The following is a 27,651-nucleotide window of genomic DNA, read 5'->3' as shown; positions in this document are numbered from 1 at the left end:
TTCTTTGTACGAAATAAAAATAGGCGAACGTAAATGAAAACGTGAGGGTAAATTTCACTACATCCCCTTAACTAAACATAATTAAGAATAACCCCTTTGTCTGAAACTTCACTGCTCAGCAGAGGGCTGAACTAAAATTAAAATGATAAAAGAAATGACAAAATTAACCCTCTTTAAAATTAGAAAAAAAAAAACTTTCTTCAGTTTCGTGAAAAACACAGCAATTGTTTATTTTCCCCTATATCAACTATTTATTTTCCATACAGTAATTGTTCATTTTCCCTATACAAGTTATTCATGTGCCTAGCTTTACTTGGTTTTATTCACAATGGTGTTATATTGTTAATAAGAGTTGCAAATTTTATCTACGTTAATTGTTCATTTTTCATACATCAATTGGCCATTTTTCTTACATGAGGTATTTATGTGCCTAGCTTTACTTGTTTTTATTCATAATGATGCTATGTTGTTTATGAGAGTTGCAAATTCTCTCTACATCAGTTGTTCATTTTTCATATATTAATTGTTCATTTTTTTATATGAGTTGTTCATGCACCTCATTGCACTTGTTTTTATTCATAGTGGTATAATGTTAATGAAAGTTGCAAATTCCATCTATGTCAATTGTTCGTTTTGTAAAATTGGCCATTTTTTCTACAAGAGTTGTTCATGTGCCTAGCTGTACTTGTTTTTATTCATATTAGTGTTATATTGTTGATGAGAGTTGCAAATTCCCTCTATGTTATTATTCATTTTTCATACATCAATTGTTCATTTTTTATATATGAGTTGTTCATGTACCTAACTTCACTTGTTTATATTCTTAGTGATATTATCCTATTAATGAGGGAGTTGCAAATTCCCCTTACATCAACTGTTCATTTTCCATACAAATGTTGTCCATGTTCCTTATATGACTGATGGAAGGAATTGGGATTATTTGTATCATTTCTCTTAAAAAACTTAATTTCAATTTATCCCAACTGGGGTCATAGGGATTGAAATGATGTTTCAAAATTTTTTGAGGATTGACTTTAAATAAGTTTGGTCATGGGGGTGCAGTGAAATTTTCCAAAAACTTAAATTTAACAATTCTTTCTTTATTTCTTTGTAAGAGACCTTTCTTTCTTGGTTGAATAAAAATAGTAGCTTTTCGCTTGACCCTTACTTTAAGGATTGATATTAGAAAAGAAACATGATTGTCTGAGACCGATCGAACAAGTCATGAATATTTTTAATATTTTTGTTTTTATAATAATAACTTTATAATTGATATCACTAGCATTGTTGATGTTTTCATTCAATTTTTTAAAATGATAATTGAAAAATATTAACATAGGTATTGCTCATATGGAGGATCTGATCATTTATGGTTGTACGTGAATAATATTTTCATGAGTCTCATGTCAAGCATGGACTTTAAATAGTGTACTTGTGTATAATCATACTTGGATCAAAGATGAGTGATTCGAGACTAGAGCTGTCATTTAGGATAGGGCCAGGCCAGTACTTTAATGTAGAGGATGGTAATTTAGGCTTAAAAGAGCTTGAAAATAAAAGAGTCGGCCCTTTCAAGTTATTTTATTATTTTTTTAAAATTTCAATCTGAAAAAAATAAAAGACTTAGTATCTAATTAAAAGAAAAATCATGGACTCATTCCTTCCTTCCTAATTCATTCATTAAGATTTCATAGATGCTGTTTGCAAAGTCTAATTTTCACATATTGGTGTTAATTTTTATGTTACTATTTGACATTAAACTTGGATGTTTTTTAAGTTTTACATATTTGTTATAGTGTGGATTGGCTTAAATTTATTTTCCTAAACATAATCTCACATGTATAACTTTTTTCATGATTATAAATATGTTTTTTTTAAGTTTTTATATTGAAAGAAAATAGGATTGAGGCCTTCAACCCTAACAGTTAGGGCCATGCCTTGCAAAATGAAATCCAAAAATATAATCAGGTTTATCAAGACAAGCCTATTTAGGCCAAGCCCTTTAAGAGACGACCCTTTAGGACCAAGCGGACTCTAATTAATAATTCCAATAATTGGGATGAGACTCCCATGAACACTCCTAAGTGCAACATGGCATAATTGAAACCCAACACTTTTATCCTACGAGCCTACAGCACAATCACCAACATTACAGCCCTTAAAATGGACAATTTCAACCAAACCGAACTTTAAATATAAAGGTATCAACAGAAGTTCCAATTCCCAGATAATAATACTAGTGGGCAAAGGCAGAATCAAGGCTCAGGAAAAAAGTAATAATAACATTCATCTAAATTTAGTAATTCAACCTCTTTCAAACACTGGGCCCATTTTCCTTTTCCAAAAACATCAACCATGCATGTTATCCTTATCAAAAAGCATAAAAAATTTGGATTAATGTTATGCTATTTTCGTCAAATAACATAATATTTGATGCGTTAAAGTATATGCTCAGAATGTCCTAAATTATCTACCGATATATATGTTCAGCACAAGCATAAGAGATGAGGCTTTATTAAAGACAATAGCCTCAAGCTTAAGATATCTTCCCCCTTGCTTCTATCGAACCCTCTCCTGAAAAACATCAAAACAACAGAGGTGACTAGCTAGTTCTAATCTCAGTACCCACAATAGTTTATAAGCTAGTATATTCAATTCGTTATGAGATAGTTAAGTGGGTTGAGAAGTCGAAAACCTTTAATAAACCTACTTTATAAAACTCAAAAACCTTTCCATAAAACGACTCATGCATGAACAATCTCAATTCTTCTCATACTCTTCTTATTACTTCTGATTGAACCCACAGGCTACTAGTTATACAATAGAATTCGTCCATTTGATCCTAGACTACTCGGCTGCAAAGCTCACAAATGAACCGTGGATTCCCTCTCTTTCACATACAATTAGATAGGCGTTACAATGTCCCAAGTACTTATCCTCATCCTGGCCAAAGGAAATAATGATAGCAAGGGCCTTAAGAATGAGCCAATTAATGATATCCAAAATGGTGGCATATTACATTGCATAAAGGATTCAACTTATCCACCAATCATCATTTCATCACATCTAACCTCAGCCTAATTCCAGAACAAACAATATATGCAAGAAACAATATCAAATCATAAATAACAATTTCTCAAGTCATATTTTCCATAACAAGGTAATCTAAGTTGAATGTCCTACTTAGAAAATAAGATTTACCATTCATAGAACAACAATTCATTTCTCAAGAATAGTAATCATTTACACAAAGGCTTGTTGTTGTTGTAGTAATCATTTACACATATCAAATTACAATGAGCATGTACCAAAATAACGCGGAATTAAGTGAAAATCATGCATAATTGAAATTGAAACCATACAAATTCAATCTAAAGCGTAATACCTATCCTAAGATTTCTCTTGCTAACAATCAAAATTGAAACTCAATCTATAATTTAGAATAATTAGGAATCAACTATTAATTAAAGTCTGTATAGTCAATTTCTCTAACTCTCAAAGACCAAAAACCACCTATTTCCACACCTCTACAATTAGAACCTCGTTATCCAAATCAAATTCCATCATTAACTAACTCAGTTAACTCTTAAAAAAACATATGAATTATATAAATCCTCTAATCCCACAATATAAACGATCCAGTGAATTATGCATTGATGCTATTCTGATTCCAACTATCTTGTTGAAGTAAAATGTGTTTAATGAGAAGAGAAATGATTCCTGATGAAACATCTTACTGGAAAGTTGGCGGCAGCATGGTGTTGAGAATCCTGATCAAAGAGCTATTGCTAAAGGAGCTGTAACCTGTCATTAACAATCAAGTGCTTAGTTGTAATTTTTGAGAAAATGACCAACATTTGCACGTACAAATGTGTTTGTTTGATCTGCGTATATCTTTATTTTATCAGTTTGAAGTGGTATACCCCAATTCCGTTGCTTTAGTTGGTGATTCACTAGATTGAGGCTGTGGCAGGCTCAGCTGAAGTTGGATAGCTTCATGTGATACATATTTGTTGCTGATAGTGTTTTTAGGATGAGAATTCCCGTTTTCCTCATTCAAAACCCTTTCTTCAAGAATCTAAAGAAAGAAAGAGAAAACTCTATGAAAACTTTGAAAGAAAACTTGAGACATTTAGCTTTTAAATAAATAAAATAGACTCTGGAATACAACACATAAATAAGTAAATAAATAACACTGGCTCACTAGCTTGGTGGTGTCTTCCTCTTCCCCCCTTTGCTCTTGTGTAATTGATCAGGGCGTACTTGTTGGAGTAAATAATATGAATTAAAAGATAAAAACCTTTGTCTGTAATTCTGCATTTTCTGTACAGATAAAAGATAAATACCTTTGTCTGTAATTCTGCATTTTCTTTACAGATGACTTCTATCGTTTTATGGAGTTGTGCATTTTCTTGACGAATTTGATTTTCCTGCAACAATGACATCAATAAATTTAATTGACAGAAATTTTTGGAAGTCTATCATACATGGCGAGATCAATCAGAATCAGAATTCTTGAATACATTTTGTTGTAGCTCTTTAATCTCGTCAGTTAAAATTTGATCCTGCAGACAAATCAATGATCAAGTTATTGATATCGTATATGCTTGGACTGCAAAAGTGGTGACATGTTAATTTAAATGTAGATATGACTTGAAATTATCTTTCATACCCTTTTGATGTGGACATTCTTCAAACTCATCTCCAGTTGATTTCCCAAATTTTTCAAATCGTTAATGCCCAAACCAGAAAGTTGTTCACCCATCAATTGCCTATACATTTTCCAAAAGGAAACAAATTACTTAAGATTTTCTACATATTCCAGTTTGTTATATTCAGAATATAAAAAGGAGGGAAACAATTGCACTTTTTAAGAGATAGTTTATGATATTTGAGTGAGTTTAGAAGTAATGTGTTGCAGGGCTCGCTCATTTGCATTTTCAATGTTGAGATCAACATTTTCCGATCACAGAGTAAATAATGCTCGCTCCAATGTATCTGATTTTATTATTGTACCTGTGCAATTCCTGCAATTGTTGCAGTTCTTGCCTCAAGACCGTTGCTTCTCTCTGCCAAAACTAACAAGTACAAGCACAAATAGTAAATATTATATTGAGAAAAGAAGAATCCAATTATAAGGTAGTAGGAAGATGCTTCCAAGTCCAAATCTCTTCATTCACCAGTTACTTGTAATTCTTTCACATTAATTGATCAATTAGTTAATATATGGAAATATATACAGTTGAGGACAAGTTGGCGTGAAATTTGAGAAAATGATAGAAAATTATTTAAGCCAGTTTGGCCATATGTAAATAGGGCGACAGGCCAATGGAGTTGCAAGTTGTCAAATTCTTTTGTATTAAATATACTTGAGGATAATCTATTTCATCAAAATAATTTAAATCATTGTTTAGACACATTTCAAATATTCCTAATCTATTTTCTCATTATTAGATATGGATTCTTTTTTTTTCTCTAATACTAGTAAGGAGTAGTGAGGTAATAGTTTTTAGCCCTATAAAGAGATGCATATAGAGGAAAACAAGAAGAATACTCGGGGACAATATCCATATCGAGATTTATTGGTGAATGGTATATATATCGAGAGACTGGGCTGTACTTGGTGCTAGCTTCTCCTCTAGTTTCTAAGCGATCAAGTATTTCATTTTTGTTGTCTATATAATAAAATTAATTATTTTTCCATTTTTTGTAATTTTCTTGCCTCTTAATCCTCCCCTCCTGTGGTTCTCTCTTTATGCAGCATAGTCTTGCATGGAATTATGTATGATTTATGAATGTCTAGTAATCAATAGGAAGAAACCATTAAAAAAAAATCCTGAGAAATGGTATTTGGTCTTTTACCTTGGCTTCTGAAGCTTGATTCATAAGCGGATGATGTTCCTCTTTTTGTTTATTGTATCGGTCAATAATTGACTTCATGCTGTCATAAACTGAGAATCAATAAGGAAATGAAGCTTTTCTCAATGCAATTAAGTAATATCAGATGATCTTCACTACTCAATGCAATTCCAACCTAGACTTGTATATTGAATAGGTTTTATATAACATTTTAAGCGTGTTATTATTTCTTTTTGGGTAAAAGTGCATTTTCCCCTCCCTCTGTACTTTCCTTTGAGAAATGCTGGAAACCCTATACTAATAAGTGGGACATGTTTTCCACTGAACAATTTTTTAGAGAGCAAAACTCTCCTTCATTACTAATCCATTAACTCTGTCGTTTGCTATTGACATGCCATGTCTTTTGATGCTAATTTATCCCTTAACTCTTTTTCTAAGAGCACTAGACATTCTCAAGTTTTGTTAAAATACAATTTAATAAATATTTTTAAAATATTTAATATTTATTAAGAAAATGATCTTTTAAGAAAATTAATATTGATTAAGTCTCTTAAATTTTCAAGGTCATTCTTTGTAATTTTGTTTGTCAACTAATGATCAAAATAATGGATATTTAGAATTGAAGTGTCACTTGTTTTTAATTGATAATTTCACATAATGCAATATAGTTTCAATTTTAAAATTGGAGGTTTGTTTTCTCCTTTTTAATATAAAGTTGTAAAATATCAAAATATTAACTTTGAGTGGTGCAATATTTTGAAAAAAAATCATTAGTTGACCAAAAAAGTTACAAAGAATGACATACAATATTTAAAGGACTTACCCATTATTAATTTTTATAAGGTCATTTTTATAACTTATTTGAAAATATTATTTTCATTATTATTAGGGTTAAAGTGTGTTTTTCTCATGTACTTTCTTTTGAGGAATGCTTGACACTTTATACTAATAAATGGAGCATTTTTTCTCCCTAAACCATTATTTAAAAGAGTAAAAATCCTCCTTTAATAGATCACTAATAGAGAAGGATTTTTGTTTCTTTGGAAAATGGTTTAAGGAGAAAAATGCTCTACTTATTATACAGGGTGTCCAACACTTCTCGATGGAACTTTAACCCTTTCTTTTTCTTTGGTATCATATGATTGATTTCTTGAGTTTTGACTATCCGAGAAATTTTACACTTTTTCCTTCCTATACATTCAGATCCATATGGAATATGATGAGTTTATTGCAACACTTCATATTGATCTGAAACCTTTCTTTAAATTGGAAAAAAGGAAGGGAAGCCACACTTGGCAATTTTTGGTATAGCCAGCTTCATATTAATCTGGGAAACAAATTGGGCAAAATGGAAGCAAGGCTCATGACAAGATTTTTGTGGGAAAAAAAATTTATGAGTCTTTGTTGGAGCTTAAAAAATTAGTCATTTTATACTATTTTTGAAAAATTTATTTTTTTTATATTTTATGAAAAGTAAAAGCTATTTTGTGTTCATTTTTAATAATAAAAAGACACTATTTACTTGAAAGTACTTCTCAAAATAATAAAAGATATATGTTTTTTTTTAACTTCTTAAAATCATCAAACGGACAAAAGGTTGTTTTTTCAATAAAATAACCGTAGACAAATAAGCCCTTACTAGGATAAATGTCATTATGCCCATACATCCACATAAGATATTTTTTATTGAATTATATGATATATATATATATATATGCTAAAGTGTATATTTAGTCCTTTAACTTTATAAAATATTTTATTTTAGTTCCTTAATTTTATAAAATATCTTTTTAGTTATTTAACCCCAAACACTATTAGTTTTATCCCAAGTTTTTATATTGAACTTTTAAATATTGACAAAACATTCTCAAATATTGACATATTAAGTTTAATTTTTTAAAAAAATAACAATGTTTGACACAAAAAATAATCATTTAAAATTAAAGGACTAAAAAGATCCTTTACAAAATTAAAGGATCAGATTAAAATCTTATATAATCTAAAAGTATATTTTTGCCTATATATATTGTAGATGAGGATTTAGTTCTTCTCTCCTAAAAATGATAATAGAATTGAGTTTAGTCATAGGCAAGTTTGGAGAGTGTGTATTTAAAAAAGAAAAAAAAGAAAAGAATAAAAACTTATTTGAATTACACTCTTTAACTATGTAAAGTATATAATTAAGACAGGGATCAGGGGAAAAAAAGGGGGTACTTTGTAGCATGATGTTAGAATAATAGACCAAAAATTCCATTGACAAATTTTCATGCCTATCAATAATGTTACAGGATGTAGGTCTGTGAATACTTCTCAAGAGACTACCAATCTTTAAAGTTGAAAGGCATTAATAGTTAAAACCAACCACAACTTGCCATATTGCATCGAAAGTCATTTTAGCGATAATTTTACATATTATCTCGTGCACTGGCTCTCAAAAGTTATATTTAGAGTCCAAGCTAGTTGGTTTTCTTTTCTGTTTGGAGAGAGAGAGAGAGAGAGAGTAAATTTCAAGCACACTCCATTTCTATGACAGTGTAACACACTCAGTAAAATTCTTTAAAAAGTTACAATAAAACATGTTGACGCCACTTCAACATTTCAGATTCCTCTTTTGTTTAGTGAGTTTGCCTGTATGGTAAGGGATAGCTTAAACTTTACAAGGTAAGTTTCACTAGACTGTGCCTATTAAGAATACTATATACATATATATTGTCGGGAGGGGAGAGGAGTTTCTGATATACTTTCAAGTCTATATTGATAACATTACAATTCATACACATGAATTTATGTGCGTGGATAATGTTCTCTCTCTACCACACACACACACACATCTTTTTCTTTTTTCTTTTTTCTATTTCTATATGTTAGCAGAAAATTTCAATTGAAAGCTCAACAACTTAAATATAATTTCCATAATCCTTTTATTCAAAGGACTAATAACCAGAAAAACATGTATAACTACTAATATACACTAGTAACATACCATACTTTTAGAAAATTATTCAATTCATCAAAGTGATAACATATATATATTATGTTATTATTTTTAATAATAATAAAAAATAAATTTATTTAAGCTAGGAACAAAAGGAACCTGCAGCTTCCGTATTCATAGAGCTTGCCGGTGCTGGAGTAGACGATCAAACCAACTTGAGAGTCACAGAGGATCGAAAGCTCCTTTGCTTTCTTGATCAATCCACTTCTTCTCTTTGAAAAAGTCACTTGCCTGTTCGATAAATTGTCAATCCTCTCAATCGCAATCTTCCTTTTCCCCATTTCTCAAGGGCTTCTTCACTACTTGGCATTCCACATCAACAACGTAACAAATCAGTAAAGCTGCAATTATCTTCAAAGGTGTTCTAGAAAGCAATCATAATGATATGTTCCAAAACCATGGATAAAAACCTAGAAAAAAAATAAAACAAGATCTGCATATATGCGGGTGTGTGTGTGCTCAAGAATGCTACAACTCACAGAAAAATTGTAAGCGTATGAACAACGTACGGAAGAATAATTTAATTAAGATGTTGAAGATGAAGAAGAAGAAGACAGCTTCTTTTTGGGAAGGTACTAATGAGAGAGAGAGATGCTTTGTATGATTGAGATGAACTTTGAATCCTTTATTTGGAAGCTTCAAGGGGTTTGGTATCCAACACTAAAAAATATTGAAAACTGTTTTAGGGCAGTCTAACACCACTAGTGGTTTTATTTTCAAGTTGTTTTGAATCAGACTTAATTACCTTGCTGCTAAGGTATTATAGTGCGTAATGTTGATTTTATTTGCTGAATCTTACATTTATTTGTCTATTTGATGTTTGACCACCATCAAATATGAATTTGGATGTTGGGGTTTTTTCTTGACAAAGGAGAATGTCATTTGCACCCTTAGATTAAATAATATGGGATTAGATTATTATCTAATTTGAAATTAGGATAGAAATATAAGTGCCCATATAATCAAATTAGAGTGAGTTGGAATTGAAGTTGCCTTTTAGATAATTTTATTAAAAATAACATAATTAATTTGAGAGAGGGTTATTTGAGGTTTGAAAGGTCATTATAGCCACCAATACTCTAGATTAACAAAATTAGAATTAAAATTAATTAATTGAATAAAAGCAAGATCTATGGAGCTAGTAAGGGATTAGTGACTCTAGGTTGTTTTGAACATTTGTAGTTGTTGGATTAGGAATCTCATTGCATTTTATTCATTTCACTTTTTAACTTTACTTAATCAATCGATTCTAATTGGTTTTGCTTAATGTAAATGAAAGCAGAAACTTTATTGCTTGATTGCTATTGTGCTTGATTCCTTGCAAGATCAATCTTGACACACTATTATATTACACCTTGACTCATACACTTGCAGTGAAACATTGTGTGCATCATACAGTGAGGTTGAAACCAAACAAAAAGTGGTCGGTGATGGATTTGGTAAGAAACAGAGAATGGGAAAATGACTCTTTGATGATTCGCCATTGGAGACCCTTGGACGTATTTATGAATCTCATTTTTCATGTAAGGCTCCGTGATGTGGAACTGATAACATTAATATCATGTAGTTTTGTGAAGATGAAGCTAAATCAAATGATAAGGGTTCGAATGAGGTATGAATAGATCATAGATTTAAATGTTTAATCCTTCCTAATATAATAGAATATATATCAATAAAAATTCTATCGTGATTTGTAATTTGATAATTATTATATTTACGAATAATCATGTCTATGCCAATTTCAAGTGTTACATATCAAGATTCTTAACATCAAGAAGATGGGGAAAAGAAAAACTTTAACAATAATTGAACGATGAAATTACTGAACTATTCATAAGGGAAGCATAAAGTCTTCCAAATCTATCATTTAAAACAAATAAAAGTTCAGATATTCTATGAAAAATTGAGTTGCATAACTGTCTAAACATACGAAAGTGTAGAAATTTGAAAACTTGATAATCAAATAGATAGAGATATTCATTACATTATACAATGATGGATTTGAGAAGTTTGTTCATAAGAAGAAAACTGGAGTGATCTATGTTGTGGCAAAAGGGACGTTATAGGTGAGGGGATGGAAAACGATGGAATACCTTGGCCATGGTGAAAATGTGTTGCCCTAATAATTTATTAACATGATCTTGTATTCTTATAATTCCAACAATGGAAAATGACACTTTCTACGTAGTTATTACCCTTATTTAATTAGCATCCAATTAGACTTTGATCTCTACTGCAACACGTTGTTTCTTTTTTATTTTTTATTTTGTCGGTTTTCGGCCCGAGGTCCATGTAATTTATTATGCGTTCACACTAGCGTTCACACCCTAAGTATTTGATAACCTTCATTTCTGAGACGTATATTTCATGTTTGATATAATTCTTGCATTTTAATACAGTACACAGCATATCTGGCCAAAAAATACAATATAAATCATAATTCTTATATTATAAATTATTTTAAATTTAATACAATAAACACATATATTTTGTTAAATAAGTCATGTTATTAACATAATAATTTATATATAATGTTGTTTGTTGTAGAATTGTAGTTTCTATATCATATATATAAATAGATATTTTTAAGGCATTTAATAATAATTAATATCTTCAATATATTGTAATTATAAATTTTAGAATAAAGGTTATTATAGATACACTTTGTTAATTAAACAGTGAATATGTCCTTTTTCTTTGGGATCAAATATGTCTTATTGTTGTTTGGCTAAAAAAATGTCTTATTGTTCAAGTGATATACCATTTTTAATATAAAATATTTTTATCTACTTCGTTAAAATTAAAAAAATAGTTAAAACTAGTTTGTAGAATTAAAATTGTGAAAATAAATCATTATTACTTTCTAATATTACCTTCCAATTAAAATAAATATATATTAATTATCTTCAATTTATTTCTTTTACCATCTTTATTCTCTTCTTATAACATAATTAAATTTGTTTTGAAAAAATAATACTATTGATTGTTTTGCAAAGTATTTTATATTTATCAAAAAATAATAATAAATAAAATAGAGAATGGTGTGGTCAAAACGAAGAACCTTCTAGATCAAAAAAAATGGTGTGCTCAAAAAAGTGGAAACGGTCCTAATTAGCAGTTGAATGTTTAAGGATTGGATGGCCTAAAAAAAGTAGAGCTGATAATTTAAGAGAATCGAATTTATTCAGATTGAATTTAAAATATCTTATCCTATATAAAATGTTCATTCTCATATAAAAAATTTATTCAGCCAAGCCCAACCCTCACACATTCAAGCTTATTTGAGCTAGTCCAAATACCCAAAATTTTTTAAAAATATTTTTCTTTATTTTTGAATCAATTTTAATTTTAAAAAAATTCTATTAATCATAAAATATTATTTTAACTTTAAAATAATAAAATAAAAATAATAACTTATCAACTTTATATATTTAAGTAATTCTATTACTATTTTATTGTATTATGTATGATTTATTCATGACTATTTTCTTTAATTATAAATTAATGTCTTAGTTGTTTAAAGATTTCTCTTCATGGTCATATATAAATATTTATATATATTAATTAAATTATATTATTTTAATTCTAATTAAGTTGACCTCAATTCAATCACGATTAAAATATCAACTTAAAATCATTACTTTGATTAGTTCAAAATTTTTAATAACTTTTGGATAAACTATACTTTTTATTTTTAATAATGTGATAAAAATAGTAATAATTATATTATATAAAATTATTTTATTATGAGTAAAATACTATTTTTTAAAATTATTTTTAACTTTTATATTGTTTAACCCTTACATATAAGGAATATTTACTCTAATTTATTCTTAATTTTTATTCTAGCATGGCATAGATGATAACCAAATAACTATCTAAGGATATTATTCTATTTATTATGTTTATCTAGTAGTAGAGTCAAGAATTCATATGTGCCTGAATTTTATTTTTAAAATTATTTTTAATTTAAATTTTTAGTTTAAAATTAATTATCGTATTTTATAAAAAATATATAATATATTTTTTTGGGTACTCAAATGATGTATAGAACTCAAAAAATTTTTAAAAAAAAATGAGTCTTAAAATGTAAAAATCAATATTAAAATATATTTCAAATATTACTTTGAGATATTTTATTGATTAAAAATAATAAAAACATATGAAAATTTAAATATTTTTAATTTTTTAAAAAATGACTATAATGATGCACTCAAATATATGATATTTTAGTATAGAATAACATCAAACTTAAAGAATTAATTAAAATTTATTATATTTTAAATAGACCTGAATATTTAAAATTATTTTCTTGGATCTGACCTTAAATTTTTTGAACTAGTTCGAACTGGCTCATCCAACTTGACTCAAATTATTAACTCTATGAAAAAGAAATGCAGGGGCAACTTGTGCTTCCTTTTCTTGGAGAAAAATTTTCTAGAGCCATTCTTTTTGTCTTTTTTTTTGTTTAGTATTTAATTTAACATTTTTATGACAAATATGAAATAACTATATGAGTTTATAGAATAGAGATGATTTTGAAATTCACCCCTTTCCAATTATCTCATATTATCATAAAATGATAAAGTTATGTTTGGATAACATCTTAATTGAGATTTAAATGGTTCAAACTTGAATTCAGATCTTAAAAGTTAGGTGAAATGCATAAAGAATGTTCAGATAAAAAACTTAAGGTATTAAAAATCAGATTGGTCATTGAATCAACTGAAGTTAAAGATCAAGAGTGGGGTTTAACAAGAAGTCGAACCACAATCAAACCAGTCATAATTAAAATAATATAATTTAAATAAAAAATTAATAAATAATAATTTTTTTAACCTAAATATCCAAATAAATTATATTGTTGTGATCTAAATAATAAATAATAATAAAATTAGTTAAATAATTATATTTATTTTTTTATAGTCAAAATGGGAGTCCCACTGCTTTCACTCCATCAAAGCATCATCAATTAATTAAATATTAATTTGGGAGTCCTATTGTGATTCTCAAAATTGAGATTAAACCCTTCACTGCACTTTAGTCAAGTCTATCTAAAAGAGGGAAGGAAGCAAAGCCAAAAGCTAACACGCAGAGGAAGTAAAGGCAAAATTCTCAAACCCCCACCAAAGCAACAGCAACAAGAATATAGGAGAGTAAGGGGGAGGGAGACCACAAACCTAACCAGCAGGCATTGAGTAAATCACAGCAGTAGTATGCACAGCGTTCACAAGGTCGGGAGACAAGAGACTCGACGGTGAAAGACTCAACGGTGAAGGGAGGAGACAGAAGAGAGCTAAGAACGACGAGATCAAGAGTTGGGAAGAGAAGGCGACTCTGAAAGCAAGAAGTGGAGCTGAAGAAGATCTTCTAAGGTCTGAGCTCTAAGTAAAACTGCAAACCATGATTTAGGGATTTTTTCCCTAAATGCTTTGAGATGTCAGGAACTTAAAAATAAGTAATCCTAAGTTAGACAAGTTATTTTAGGTTAACCTCGAATCACTCGAGTTAACTCATTGATATTTTTCAATATTTTTTTGAATTTATTAGTATTTTTAATGTAATTGAAACTCATTTATTTAAATTTTTAAGCAAAAATATGATTAAGTAGATGATTGTGTGCAAAAATGGGCATGAAAATATGATTGAAAGTTAGCAGAATAATTCTGTTATTTATTCTGAGTTTTATGCATGTAAGGAGGCCCAATTTATGGGCCTATAGATGAAAATTTTAGAGTCCAAGTCAATTGAAGTAAATCTGAACAAGTCATGTTCATTATAGTGAAAACACATTTCATTACAGAAAAGCGTGATTTTAAATAAATGTACAGTTTTAATCCTCAATGAACTTTTAGGGTTTAGGCACCTCATTTTCAATCATTCTTCACTTCTAGTAGTTGGAGAATGTCCAAGGAGAGCAAAACGAGCCAAAAGAAGGTTGGAAAAACTTAGATTTGGTAAAAAATCAAAGGTTTTGTTCAAGATTCTATATTCATAACTTGTCTTAAACAAGAGAAAGAAACAAAACAAAATATTCATAGATATTCACAATATATTCCTTATAATAACTGGGTTCATGAATTATGGTCAACAAACAGTGCGAGCTACGAGGTACACTAGTTAAAGTTTTATAGTAGCAGGTATAGTAAACAAAATCATACGAAAAGAAAAGGGGGGATATGAAATGACTATAGTAGATGCATTAGATGGTCCTAAAGTGGTTGATATTATACCTCTAGGACCAAAACTTCTTGTTTCAGAAGGTGAATCTATCAAACTTGATCAACCATTAACGAGTAATCCCAATATGGGTGGATTTGGTTAAGGGGATGTGGAAATGGTTGGAGTAGTTGAATAGGAGGATTACTCTGACTATAGCTCTTGGTAAATTTACCAAAGATGAAAATAATTTATTTGATATTATGGATGACTGGTTACAAAGGGACCATTTCGTTTTTGTAGGTTGGTTCAGTCTATTGCTCTTTCGTTGTGCCTATTTTGCCTTGGGAGGTTGGTAGCTTTTCCACCAGGAAAGATGCCTAATATTTACAACACTTTAGTAGTTAAGGGTCAAAATACTATTGGTCAACAAATTAACGTGACTTGTAAAGTGCAGCAATTATTAGGAAATAATCGAGTTAGAGCTGTAACTTTGCTCTAATTAAGCTTTTTTTATCCTTTTTCTTTTTACTTTACTGTATATATTACTAATTTTGTTGTCATGAAAGTCATGTGTAGCTAATTTTCTCTTAATTTAAGGTAGCTATGAACTGATTTTTGGATTAAAGCATGTTTGAACCATTTATTTGAGCTTCATATTAGTTTTGTTTATTTAATCTTATGCTTATTTGTCTACTTAATGCTTGGCCACCATCATTGAGTGTGAATTTAGAGGTTTAGGTTTTGCCTTGGAAGACAAAAATTTGAATTTGACCATAAAATTAAGTAATGTGGGATTAGAATTTATTCTAATTTGCCAATAGGATATCAATATACCTATTGGACCTATATAATCACATTAGAGTAAGATTGTGTTAGGAATAGCATATTAATTCAAGAGAGGGGTGTAAATTGAAAGATAATTATTCTTTTAATACTCTAGATTAACAAATTAATATTAAGTGAATTTATTTAGATAATTACATGCTCTATGAATTGAAGAAGGGATTAGCCACCCTAGGTTGCCTTGATGATTTGTGGTTGTTAAAATTTTAATTTTAGTGTATTTTTCTAATTCCAATCTTTATTTTACATTTTCAAATTCAAATCTTGCCTTGCTCAACTTAAATGAAAATGAAAAATTTATTGCCTAATTATCAATTAACTTGATTTTTTGTGGGAATGACCTCGATTTATCATGTACTATTTTTATAACCTGTACACTTGCAAAATTCATTACATATTTGTGTGCATCAAGTTTTTGGTGCCATTATCAAGGAATCTAGACAATAGGTGATTAGAAATAGAAGACCTTAAGTCATTTTTTCTTTTTGTCATTTTTTTCCTTTTTGTCTAGTTAGATCCTTAATCTTCTTCTTTGTTCTTGTAGGTTTATTTTGTGTACCACGCAAGGCTAAGTCGAAAAAGACATTTGTGAGAAGAAGGAGTCTTAAAGAAATCTTAGAAGTTATTTCACCTCAAACTCAACCTCTACCTAGTGAAAAGGTTACAAACAAAGAGATGGTTGAAGATGAAAATGATAGGCTATGTGTCATTGATTTCTTGGGTAGGCAAGTTAGGTGATACCAATTTGGGATTAAAGTGCCTAACTTCCAAGCTAACAACTTTAATATTAAGTAAACCATGCTTAAGATGATTGAGATAAATGGGCAATTTGTGAAAAATTAGGATGAGGATGCCAATAGACACTTGGTTAAATTCATTGACATTTGTGATTCATTCAAGTAATATGGAGTTCCTCAAGATGTCATTCATCTCTGACTCTTCCCTTATTCTCTACTAGGGAAAGCTAAGGATTGACTCAATAATTTGGATGAAGATAGTGTCTCATCATGGGAAGAAATGAAAAGCAAGTTTAGTTCTAGATTCTTTTCATATAATAAGATGGTTGATGCTAAAGCCAATATTCTCAATTTTAATCAACAATTTGGTGAACACTTGTATAAAGCTTGAGAAAGATTTAAGCAACTGGTTAAGCAGAGTCATAGGCATAATCAAAAGAAATGGGTTTTGATTCAAGTTTTTAATAGCCGATTGACACCTAAATCTAAGTTTAAAACGAATTTAGTTACTAATTGTGGGATTACAAAGCAACTGATAAATCATGTTTGGAATTGTTTGGATGATCTTGCTACTAATTACATCCAGAACAACAATGAGAGAAGACCTAGGAGACCAATAGAAAGAGTTACTAATGAATCTTCATCTTTACAAGTGGTAGTTATGCTTTAGACTCCGAGTAAAAGATTTGACTGTCTAGAAGAGCGTGTTAATTGAAACAATAGTGGGCTTATAAGAGCTTATGTATATGCTCAGTGTGATTATTGTAGAGATGCACATGCTACTAAAAATTTCCATCTTTCTCAATAAGTCAAGATGGTAATTTATGCTAGGAATTATCATGGTAATAATCAAGTTAATTCATTTTCAAACACTTACAATCCTAGGTTATCATGGTAAGAATCCTATCTGTTCTTGGAGAAATAATACAACCCTTAATCAAGCTTCATCTTCTGGTGTAAATCCAATCATTCCTTCATGTTTCGCTCAAGTTGAAAAGCGATCTATTCCTATTCAAAAGTCGAAAGTTGACTTAGAAGATATAATGGCTAAGTTGATAAGTTCTCAAATTAAGAGCAATTGAGAATAAGCTACCATTAATGCAAGAGTTAATTCATCTCTGAAAAATCTTGAGGTTCAAATAGGGCAAATTGCAATTACAATGATTATGCTTCATAAAGGGGGATTGCCAAGCAATATGGAGACTAATCCTTATAGAGAAGGAAGTGGGGAGTGCAAGGCAATTACCTTAAGGAGTGGAAAGAAATTAAGAAAAAGTGACCGACTAGTGATCATCTTACTTGGATGCCGCCACTACCATTCCCTCAAAGATTTCAAAAGAAGGCATTAGAGGATCAATATAATAAATTCTTAGGGATCTTCAAGCAATTACACATTAACATACCTCTCAATGATGCTTTAGAACAAATGCCTCAATATGCTAAATTCTTAAAAGAAATGTTGTGTAAAAATAGGAGATTGGGTAAATGTGAAATAGTTGTGCTCACTGAAGAGTGCAATGCTATTCTCTTGAACAAATTACCTGTAAAATGCCATGATCCAGGTAGTTTCTCAATTCTTGTATGATTGGAGATAAATTTCAAGGTAGGGCATTATGTGATTTATGCTCAAGTATCAACTTGATGCCACTTTTTGGGTTTAGAAAAATGCAACTTAGTGAAGTTAGTCCCACTTCAATCTTTAACTAGTTAATAGAAGTTTGGCATTTTATAAAAGCAAAATTTAGGATGTGTTAGTTAAGGTTGATAAATTTATCTTTCCTATTGATTTTATTATCTTGGATTGTGATGAAGATAAAAATCTTACATTATGGGTAGACCACTTTTAGCTACAGCACATGCTCTCATTGATGTTGAGAGAGGAGAGATTAAACATAGAGTAAATAATGAAGAAGTTAGCTTCCACATGCATAAAGAAATGAAGTATTCTAGGGAATCTAAAATTTATTTTAGAGTAGAGATTCTAGATGAGGTAGTTCAAGAGACTTTAAAGTCCTTTATTATGAAAGACTCATTATATGTTGTATTATTGGGAAATGATATAGTGGAAAATGATGATATTGTTGAATGCAAGAAATTACTTCAAGCAAGTTTCTCAATTCAAGAAGAGTATTTGAATATTTAAAGTTAGAATCTAGGCTAGCTCTTTCTTTAAGGCCTTTAATTGAACAAGCACCAACTTTGGAGCTTAAACCTTTGCAACCGCACCTTACTTATGCTTATTTGGGTCAATTTGAGACATTATCTATTATCCTTTCTTCTGCTTTGTTTGATGATCAAAAGGAAAGGTTACTCAAAGTTCTTTAAGATCACAAGCAAGCTTTGGGATGGACAATTATAGACATTAAAGGTATAAGTCCTTCTATTATGATGCATAAAATTTTCTTAAAAGATGACTATAAGAAATCTATTCCAAATTAGAGAAGATTGAATCCTATGATGAAAGAAGTGGTAAAAAAAGAAATTATTAAGTGGCTTGATGTTAGGATAATCTATCCTATTTCTAATAGTGCATGTGTTAGCTCGATGTAATGTGCTCCTAAGAAAGGAGGAATGACAGTAATTACCAATGAGCAAAATGAGTTAATTTTAACTCGAACAATTATTAGGTGGCTTATTTACATGGATTAAGGGAAGTTGGATGATTCCACAAGGAAAGATCATTTTTTTCTTCCATACATTGATCAAATGTCAGACATGCTAGCTGATAAGGAGTTCTTTTGCTTCTTAGATGGTCATTCAAGCTACAATTAGATTGTTATAGCTCCAAAGGACCAAGAGAAAACTACCTTTACTTGTCCTTATTGCAAATTTGCCTTTAGAAGGATGCCGTTCGATCTTTGCAATGCACATGCCACTTTTCAAAAATGCATTAAGAGCATCTTCTTTGATATGATTAAAGAGATTATAGAAGTATTTATGGATGATTTTTCTATTTTTGGAGAATCATTTGAACAATGCTTGTCAAACTTGGCTAGAGTCTTGAAACAATGTAAGGAAACTAATCTGCTACTTAATTAGGAAAAAAGTCATTTTACAGTGACTGAAGGTATAGTTCTACATTACAAAGTCTCAAAGAAAGGTCTTAAAGTGGATAGAGCAAAGATTTCAATTATTGAACAGTTGCCACCACCCACTAATGTGAAGACTATGAGGAGTTTCCTAAGGCATGTTGGTTTTTATCATCAATTTATCAAGGGCTTCTCTAAAATTTTAAACCCTCTATCACAACTTCTTGAGAAAGACACTCCTTTCAATTTCAATGAAGAGTGTATAAAGGCCTTTGAAGAGTTAAAGTGTAGATTAATCTCTACACCTATCATTGCTGCTCTTGATTGGTCACTACCTTTTAAAGTCATGTGTAATACAAGTGACTATGTTGTTGAAGCAATGCTTGGACAAAGGCGCGAAAAGATCTTTCATCCTATTTATTATCCAAGCAAAACATTAGTTGGCACATAGGTAAATTACTCAATTATTGAAAAGGTAATATTTGCCATTGTTTTTGCTTTTAAAAAATTTAAAGTTTATCTGATGGGTGCTAAGGTTATAGTACATACTAATCATACTACTATTAGGTATTGTTGAATAAGAAAGAATCTAAACCTAAGCTCATTCGATGGGTTTTGTTGCTGCAAGAGTTTGGTGTGAAAATTATTGATAGAAAAGGAATTGAAAATCAGGTTGTTGATCATTTGTCTAGACTTGTTCATGTTTCTAATTGTGGTGATGACTTGTTGATAACTAAAAATTTTCATAATGAGAAATTATTTATTGTTAGTACTTGTGATTTACCATAGTATATGGATATTGTGAATTATCTTATGTGTAGAGTGTTACCTTCTAATTTGAAGCCTTTTCAAAGGAAAATTTTTTTGCATGATGTTGACTTTTATACTTGGGATGAACCTTTTTTGTTTAAAAGACATGCTGATTTGATCATTAGAAAATGTGTTCCAAAAATAGAACAACAAGTCATTTTACATGCATGTCATGCGTCTACATATGGGGGGCATTATGGGGGACAAAGAACTACATCTAAAGTACTTAAATTTAGTTTTTATTAGCCTTCTTTGTTTAAAGATGCTCACCAATTTGTTACCAAGTGTGATAGATGTCAAAGGACAAGGAACATTTTTAGGAGACATGAGATGCCTCAGTTTAGGATTTTAGAAGTAGAACTATTTGATGTTTAGAGTATGGATTTCATGGGACCATTTCCTTCTTCTAGAGGAAATCAATAGATACTCATTGCTATAGAGTATTTGAGCAAGTGGGCAAGGGCCATAACGTATCAATTAAATGATGGTAATACTATGATCCAATTTTTAAAGAAGAACATCTTTACAAGATTCGGTACTTCTCAAGCCATTATCACTGATGTGGGTACTCACTTCAATAACAAGAAATTCAAAGCTCTCTTATCAAAGTATGGAGTCCACTATTGGATGTCCCTTGCTTATCATCCACAAACCAATGATCTTTATGAGCTGACTAACAGAAAGATCAAGGGGATACTTGAGAAGATAGTAGGTCCTACTAGAAAAGATTGGTCAGACAAGTTTGATGACACTTTATGGGCTTACCACATTACCTTTTAAACTCCAATTGGGATGTCACCATACCATTTGGTTTTTGTGAAGGCATGTTGCTTGCCCATAGAATTAGAGCATAAATCTTTGTGGGCAATTGAATAATTGAATATGGACCCTAAGCAAGCTAGTGCTTCAAGGATATTGTAGCTGAATGAGTTAGAAGAGTTTAGACTCTATGCTTTTGAAAGTGCTAAACTCTATCATTAAGGAAAAGGACTAAGAGATGGCATAATCAACATATCTTACATCGGACCTTTGAGCCAGGACAATTGGTACTTCTTTTCAATTCAACATTAAATTTTTTCCTTGAAAAAGCTAAAATCTTGATAATTCAGCCCTTTCAAAGTGCTTTCTATAGCAATTGAGTTTCTTGATGAAAGAACAAATAGATTTTTCAAAGTTAATAGACAAAGACTCAAGCATTATTGGGGAGGTGATATAGAGTGATTGAAGTCTGTTGTCTATTTAGTTAATCCACCTTGATGATCTGAGAGAGTATAGCTGAGGACTATAAACCAAGTACTTTTTGGGAGGCAACCTGAGTTTATTTTCTCTTTACTTGTGTTTTGTTTATTTGTTTGTTTTCTTTATCTTTGATTTTATTTTGGTGTGTTTGCAGGATTATAGAGTTCTTAAAGAAATTGAAAGTCTTCGCTTATATCCAAAGACATGGCCAAACCAAACATATGGCTAGGCTATTAGTTCACTAGTTCAACTAGCCGATTTGATCCGATTTTAAAAACCATGAAAAAAATAGTCAAAATAACTTTTGGCCTAAAAACTCATTCATTTACATGGAAACTGAAAGTATGAGGTTCTAGTTTTTAATAATAAATGCAATTCAAAAGGCCATTCAAATATAAATTATGTTATAGTTATTTATTCTGGAATTAACTTCAATTTATAAATCTCAATTTATTTTACCTACATTTTTGCAACTTTTAATCTAGACATACTAAGTTGAATCTCGCTTCAAATCTGTGCCTCTCATGGTTATCTAAATTAGAGGGGGCCAAAATAAAAAAAATAAAAAAAACTATCCCTATGTCTTTCTTGCTTTTTATAAGACATAAATAATGATTAAAAAAAACTATCCTTATCAGAGTTTTGAATCTAGGTCTTTTAGATTTGTCTCTTTCTTCCTTTTGCATGCTCCTTAAGTAACCTTCTTCTCTTTCTCTTGGTCTGTGTATCAAGAGCCATTTAAAAAAAAAAAATATATATATATATATATATTCTCCATTAGCATAGTAGCGCATTTAGTTTTTAGCTGGGAATTCTATTTGTCAAAATTTAGTTTGTCAAAAATTAATTTAATAAAAGTTAGTTATTATAATCAAATTTATGTTTGAATATATTTTAAAAAAAATCAATTGGATAAATTAAAAGGAAAATTAATCATCTAGTTCACATAGTTTTGATCAAATTATAACTCGATTTCTAAACTTTAACTCATTGTAATTTAGTTCTTAGAGTTTTAACTTAGTTGCAACTCAATCCTTATAGTTTCAACAATTTAAATATTAGTTCCTATATTTTAAAAAATAAAATTATAAAAATATTTTAAACTTTTAATATTTATAAAAATTAAAAGGGTTTAGTAATTTAAAATATTAATAAAAAACTTTAACATAATTTTAATTTTTAAGATATAAAGATCAATATTTAAGGGATTAAAAATATAATAACTAAGTTGCAAGAGTTAAAGTTTAGGGACCAGGTTACAACCAAATCAAAACTTCAAAAACTGAGTTATAATAAGTCAAAGTTCAGAGATTAATTTATAATTAAGTTAAAATTATAAGAACCAAATGATTAATTTTTTTCTAAATTAGAACTAGTTTGGATATTATATAATGAAAAGTACTTTTAAATATATAATCACTAAAAAAACATGACATTTTTTTTTTTATACACAAGAGTCTTACTTGGATTATGATATGCAATTTTTATTTTTATTATATAAAATTTTTCCTTTTAAGAAAATATATAAGTCATATAAAAATTAATGGGATGAATAATTTATACAATATAAGAATGTAGTTGTTAAAAAAATATAATTAAAAATGTATAAACAATACTCTCTCCATTCAAAAATATAAAGTATTTTTAACCAAATCTCACCTCCAATAAAATAATTACCTACTTTTAAACTAACTCTATCTTTTCATATTTATCCATATTAGATACTTTACAATAAATATAAAGTCACTATCAATAGGGACACTTTTGAAAAAAAATAATGATTATATCTTAAAAGACTAAAAATATTTTATATTTTTGAACGTTCAATTTCTCAAAAAAAAACCTTATATTTTTGAATGGAGAAAGTATAACATTTTATATATTGAATATATACTAAAAAATTATGTCATAAATAATATAAATTTGATATGTTAAATCATAAAAATTTTAATAATGTAAAGTTTGATATGTTGAACAAAAAAAATTATGTAAATACCTCTGTATACATTTTAATGAAAATTTAACATGACTAATCATTTTTTATGATATATAATTTGATTCTAATTGAATCATGCACACTATCCCTCCATCTCAAATTATAAAACAATTTGAAACAATATTACACATACTAAGAAAACTTAATAATGACACTTTACTAGTTTACTTTCTCAATAAACTTCAAAAAATATCTTTTATTTAATAATATTTTAAAGTTACAATCATTTCAATTATCTTTTGCACTCAAAGGATAATATTAAAAAAGTATTATTAACTAAATCTTAATTTTGTCAAACTGTTTTATATTTTGAAACAACAAAATACCTTTAAAATTATTTTATAATTTGGGACGGGAGAAAAATGGCAGTTAAAATTTTTAATTCTCTTATTAATGGTCCAACTCCCACATTTCAAATGCAAAAACCACCATTTTTGTGTGAATGTACTTTCAATGTTCTTCAGATGAACTTTCAATATTTGCATAATTATGATCAGAAAAACCAAAAGTGCCATCCAAACACACATATGAACGGTGGATGAAATTGAATAGAGGAAGGAAACTCCGACCTTTTCTTTCTTTTTTTTTTTTTTAATTCCCACACCTTTTTGGTTTTTTAGATTTTGTACTCCCTTCATTTTTTATTATAGGAAAACTATTGTAAGCTTTATTCTTTTTCATAAGTAAAACAACAAAATTTAAACGTATTTATCACAATTTTCTCAAATTACTATTCAAAAGATCAAAGTTTATTTTCACAAAACAAACTTATTTCATTAGTTACAAGGATATTTTAGTATAAGATATTTAATTTCAGATTTAATTATTATATTTAACTAATTTTCTTAAACTCCGTTAGATGATTAAAATTTTACTTACATTTTGATACGGGTGATTGGTTCGTTAATACTTAATACCCAATCCAGATGGATGGGCTGGGCTTAAAATGCACCATTAAATATGGTACTTAAGTTGATAATGGACCTTGTACCAAAAAAAAAATTAAGAACGGGCCACTGAATTAATTTGAGTTTATATAAATACTCTAATTTTGGAATTTGAAAATAAAAAAAAAAGGATTAAAATGGTGAAGAACTGGGCTTGCCAATGGTGGGCTGAAACGTATGTTTAAATCTGAAATTTGTTCATTTGGGCTTGACTTTAAGGTTAATGTCTATTTCAGCCATTAATGACATTTGCAGTACCTCTAATAAAATTGTTTTCAATAAAAAAGAAACTTTTAATTTAATTTCTCTATGTAATTTATGGACAGAGATCAGTGGAAAAAGTCAAACTGGCAAAGTGACTGTCTAGAATTTTTTTTTTCCCAAGATCACACAGTAAATCATTAGTAATTTGAATAACGAAATTGAGTAAAATATTGCTTTTTCTCTACCGTTATAAAAAATTAAAAAGATCTTTTTTTAACAAAACGAGTTTTTTTTTTCCTACTATATAAAAAGCGATGAATATAATATAAATAAAACTGATATTTTGATTATTTCGAATTTAGATATAAATAGGAGATTTTCAATTTAATCTTTAGGAAATTTGATGGCAAAAAAGTCTATAGGAAATTATATATAGCTATGCACATAAAGAAGCTATGCATCCTGAAAAAATTGCCGTCTGGCTTCCTTTTTTAGGCCCATAACAGCCTAAAATTCATCTCTAAATTGAATTAAAAAGTTATATTTGTTCAAAATTTAAAGCAAAACATCCCTTTTTCCTTTTCAATCAATACAAATAAGGAAAAATTATATACAAATATCACTCAATATAATTAATTATTTTTAAATTTATTAACAGCTGAATTTGGAAGAACGATTTTTTAAAATCTACTGTTAAAGAACTTAAAGTAATTAATTATATTAAGTGAGTTTTTAAAGTAATTATCTCGTTAATAAATAGATAAATACAAGTTGATCTGCAAATCATGTCAGCGAAGAGGATGAGTGCTTATTCTTGTCCTTCCCCTAACAAGTGATTAAAAATGTCTTATCATGGCCCCCCTTCCCCCCCCCCCCCCTCTCTACACGCTAACTTTTGTAAAATATTAAAAAATAGAGCATAGCAAAAAACGACAGTCAAAAACAAAAAAATAAAAAAAAAGTAGTAATCATAGTAAAGAGTAAAATATTGAGTTTAATTAATTTCATATATGTTTGGCCAAAAAAAAAATTGATGTCATATATGAAGCTTGAAGGAGGGGCAAACTATTTTAAGTCAAGTCATGTGGCTACTCGAGTTTCCAATCAAAGTTTTCAGAATTTATAACATTATTCATTCATATATATTTTCTTTTAAAAATTCAAAACAATACCACTGTCAAAACACTTTTAATATAAATTATCTATTTCAAAAATTTAAAATTTGATACTTTCTAAGTAGTTATATAACAAAATCTCTTACAACCATTCAAGTAGATCAAACAATTATTATTATATCATGTGAAACATTCATTGATTGCAATTAACAACTCAATGAATCCAAATTCTTATTTAGGCTCAAATACCTATTTTCACTATACTCAATTCAGTCATTTTATAAGTCACTGCTAAATTTTAATTAACTCACCAAAACCAAAATGAGTTAATTAAAATAATAAAATTGTCCTAAAAATAATTCACTTTTCCATTTTGCTTCTAAATTTAAAAAAAGAGTGATTTGATATGTGAGAATAGTTTTATTAAAAATTAAAAAATTGCACATATTTTAAGAATTTGTTGGAAGATATTTTTGAAATTATGTATTAAATATTATCAAAAATAAGAATATAAACTTTTTAAAATATCATTCATTTAATAACATTAAATTTACATTTAATTAATATTAAATAGAGAGAGAAAAAGAGTAATATTAAAATAAATCTATTTAATAAAAATTTAATTTTTTTAAATATCTTATATTTTAAGATAATAAATCTCTTTTAAAAATATTTTATAATTTGGAAGGGAGGAGTATATCCGTACAACATTTAATAGCCTGCCATGCATGTGAGGTGAGCCCATCCACTGCTTCTTCTTCAAGTTCAATAGTCCAAAGATGTTTCCCTCAGCCATTTTTGAGGACATTTGCTCCATTTTATCGTCCATTAATTTTATTTTCCTTTCACCTTGTGACCCAGACTTAATTAAGAAGGATATGTGGTCCTAGTTCACACATCTTTCTTTTAACCTTCATGTAAATTATTTTCTTTTATAATAATATAATCACTATCTTTTCCTTCAAAAAATTAAAAAAAAAGAGAGAGAGCATGTGAGCCCACGTTGTGCTTTTCATAACAATTTGATGATAGAAAAAGCATTCTAAATACCAATGTCATAGCATTTTCTATTTCAATTAACGAGGTATCTTGAACAAATCTAATTGATAAGTTATGTTATTTATGAATATATTTATAGAAGAATTTTTTATATTATATAATAAACAAACATGTGGACCCGAAAAACAAAAATGAAATCTTTTATATGAAATGAGAGTACCAAATACCTTCATGCGTTTCAATTGTATATCCATTGGTTGGCCAAAAAACTTATTATATCCATTTGAATTTTGATGTAATCATAATTGCTTAATTATTTTGTAATTATATGATAAATCATCAAATGTTGTTTTACATTTTAAAAAAGTTTTAAGATAAATTATACTTATATCTGTTGATAAGAAAATTATATATCTATGAATAACCATGTCCAATATGGCTTCTAAGAATAAGATAATCACATATTTAGGATTCTTGTATGGATTATAACATAATTTTCTTGATCTCTCTTTTTGTGATTGTATGGATTATTTTACTCTTCTCTTAGTACTTTTAAAGTGTTTGGCTATCATATAGATGATTTGTTAATTAGGGTGAAGCTTAAAAGGGTTAGGTTGAGTATATAACTTGTATAAAATATCATAGTGCAAGAATTTGAAGTTTTCTTGATAGTTGGATGATTTTGTAAGTAAGGTAAAGATACACTTGCTAACTTT

The 27,651-nt window shown here is 28.8% G+C and overlaps 1 protein-coding gene across 1 annotated transcript; it reads right to left on the bottom strand.

The window, feature by feature from the left end:
• Positions 1 to 4,666: 4,666 nt before the first annotated feature.
• LOC129286579 (MADS-box transcription factor 23-like) lies at positions 4,667 to 9,135 on the bottom strand. Its single transcript, XM_054922525.1, has 4 exons — positions 8,954 to 9,135; positions 5,863 to 5,941; positions 5,017 to 5,078; positions 4,667 to 4,772 (listed from the first exon to the last, which is right to left on the bottom strand). Exons 1-4 carry the CDS (start codon positions 9,133 to 9,135, stop codon positions 4,667 to 4,669), a joined length of 429 nt encoding a protein of 142 aa, XP_054778500.1.
• Between the last annotated feature and the right edge of the window lie 18,516 nt (positions 9,136 to 27,651).

Source organism: Prosopis cineraria, unplaced genomic scaffold, assembly GCF_029017545.1.
Source record: "Prosopis cineraria cultivar Desert tree isolate PC_DT_omini unplaced genomic scaffold, ASM2901754v1 PC11, whole genome shotgun sequence".
NCBI classification, from domain to species: Eukaryota; Viridiplantae; Streptophyta; class Magnoliopsida; order Fabales; family Fabaceae; genus Prosopis; species Prosopis cineraria.
Note: the sequence above shows the minus strand (reverse complement) of the source record. Positions and strands in the feature narration are given on the sequence as shown.

Excerpts from the sequence above, each read along its gene's own strand:
- LOC129286579 (XM_054922525.1), bottom strand. The coding sequence starts at position 9,135 with ATGGGGAAAAGGAAGATTGCGATTGAGAGGATTGACAATTTATCGAAC. Across the intron at positions 5,079-5,862 it reads ATCAAGCTTCAGAAGCCAAG|TTTTGGCAGAGAGAAGCAAC; the intron begins GTAAAAGACCAA and ends TGTACTTGTTAG. Across the intron at positions 4,773-5,016 it reads CAATTGCAGGAATTGCACAG|GCAATTGATGGGTGAACAAC; the intron begins GTACAATAATAA and ends GAAAATGTATAG.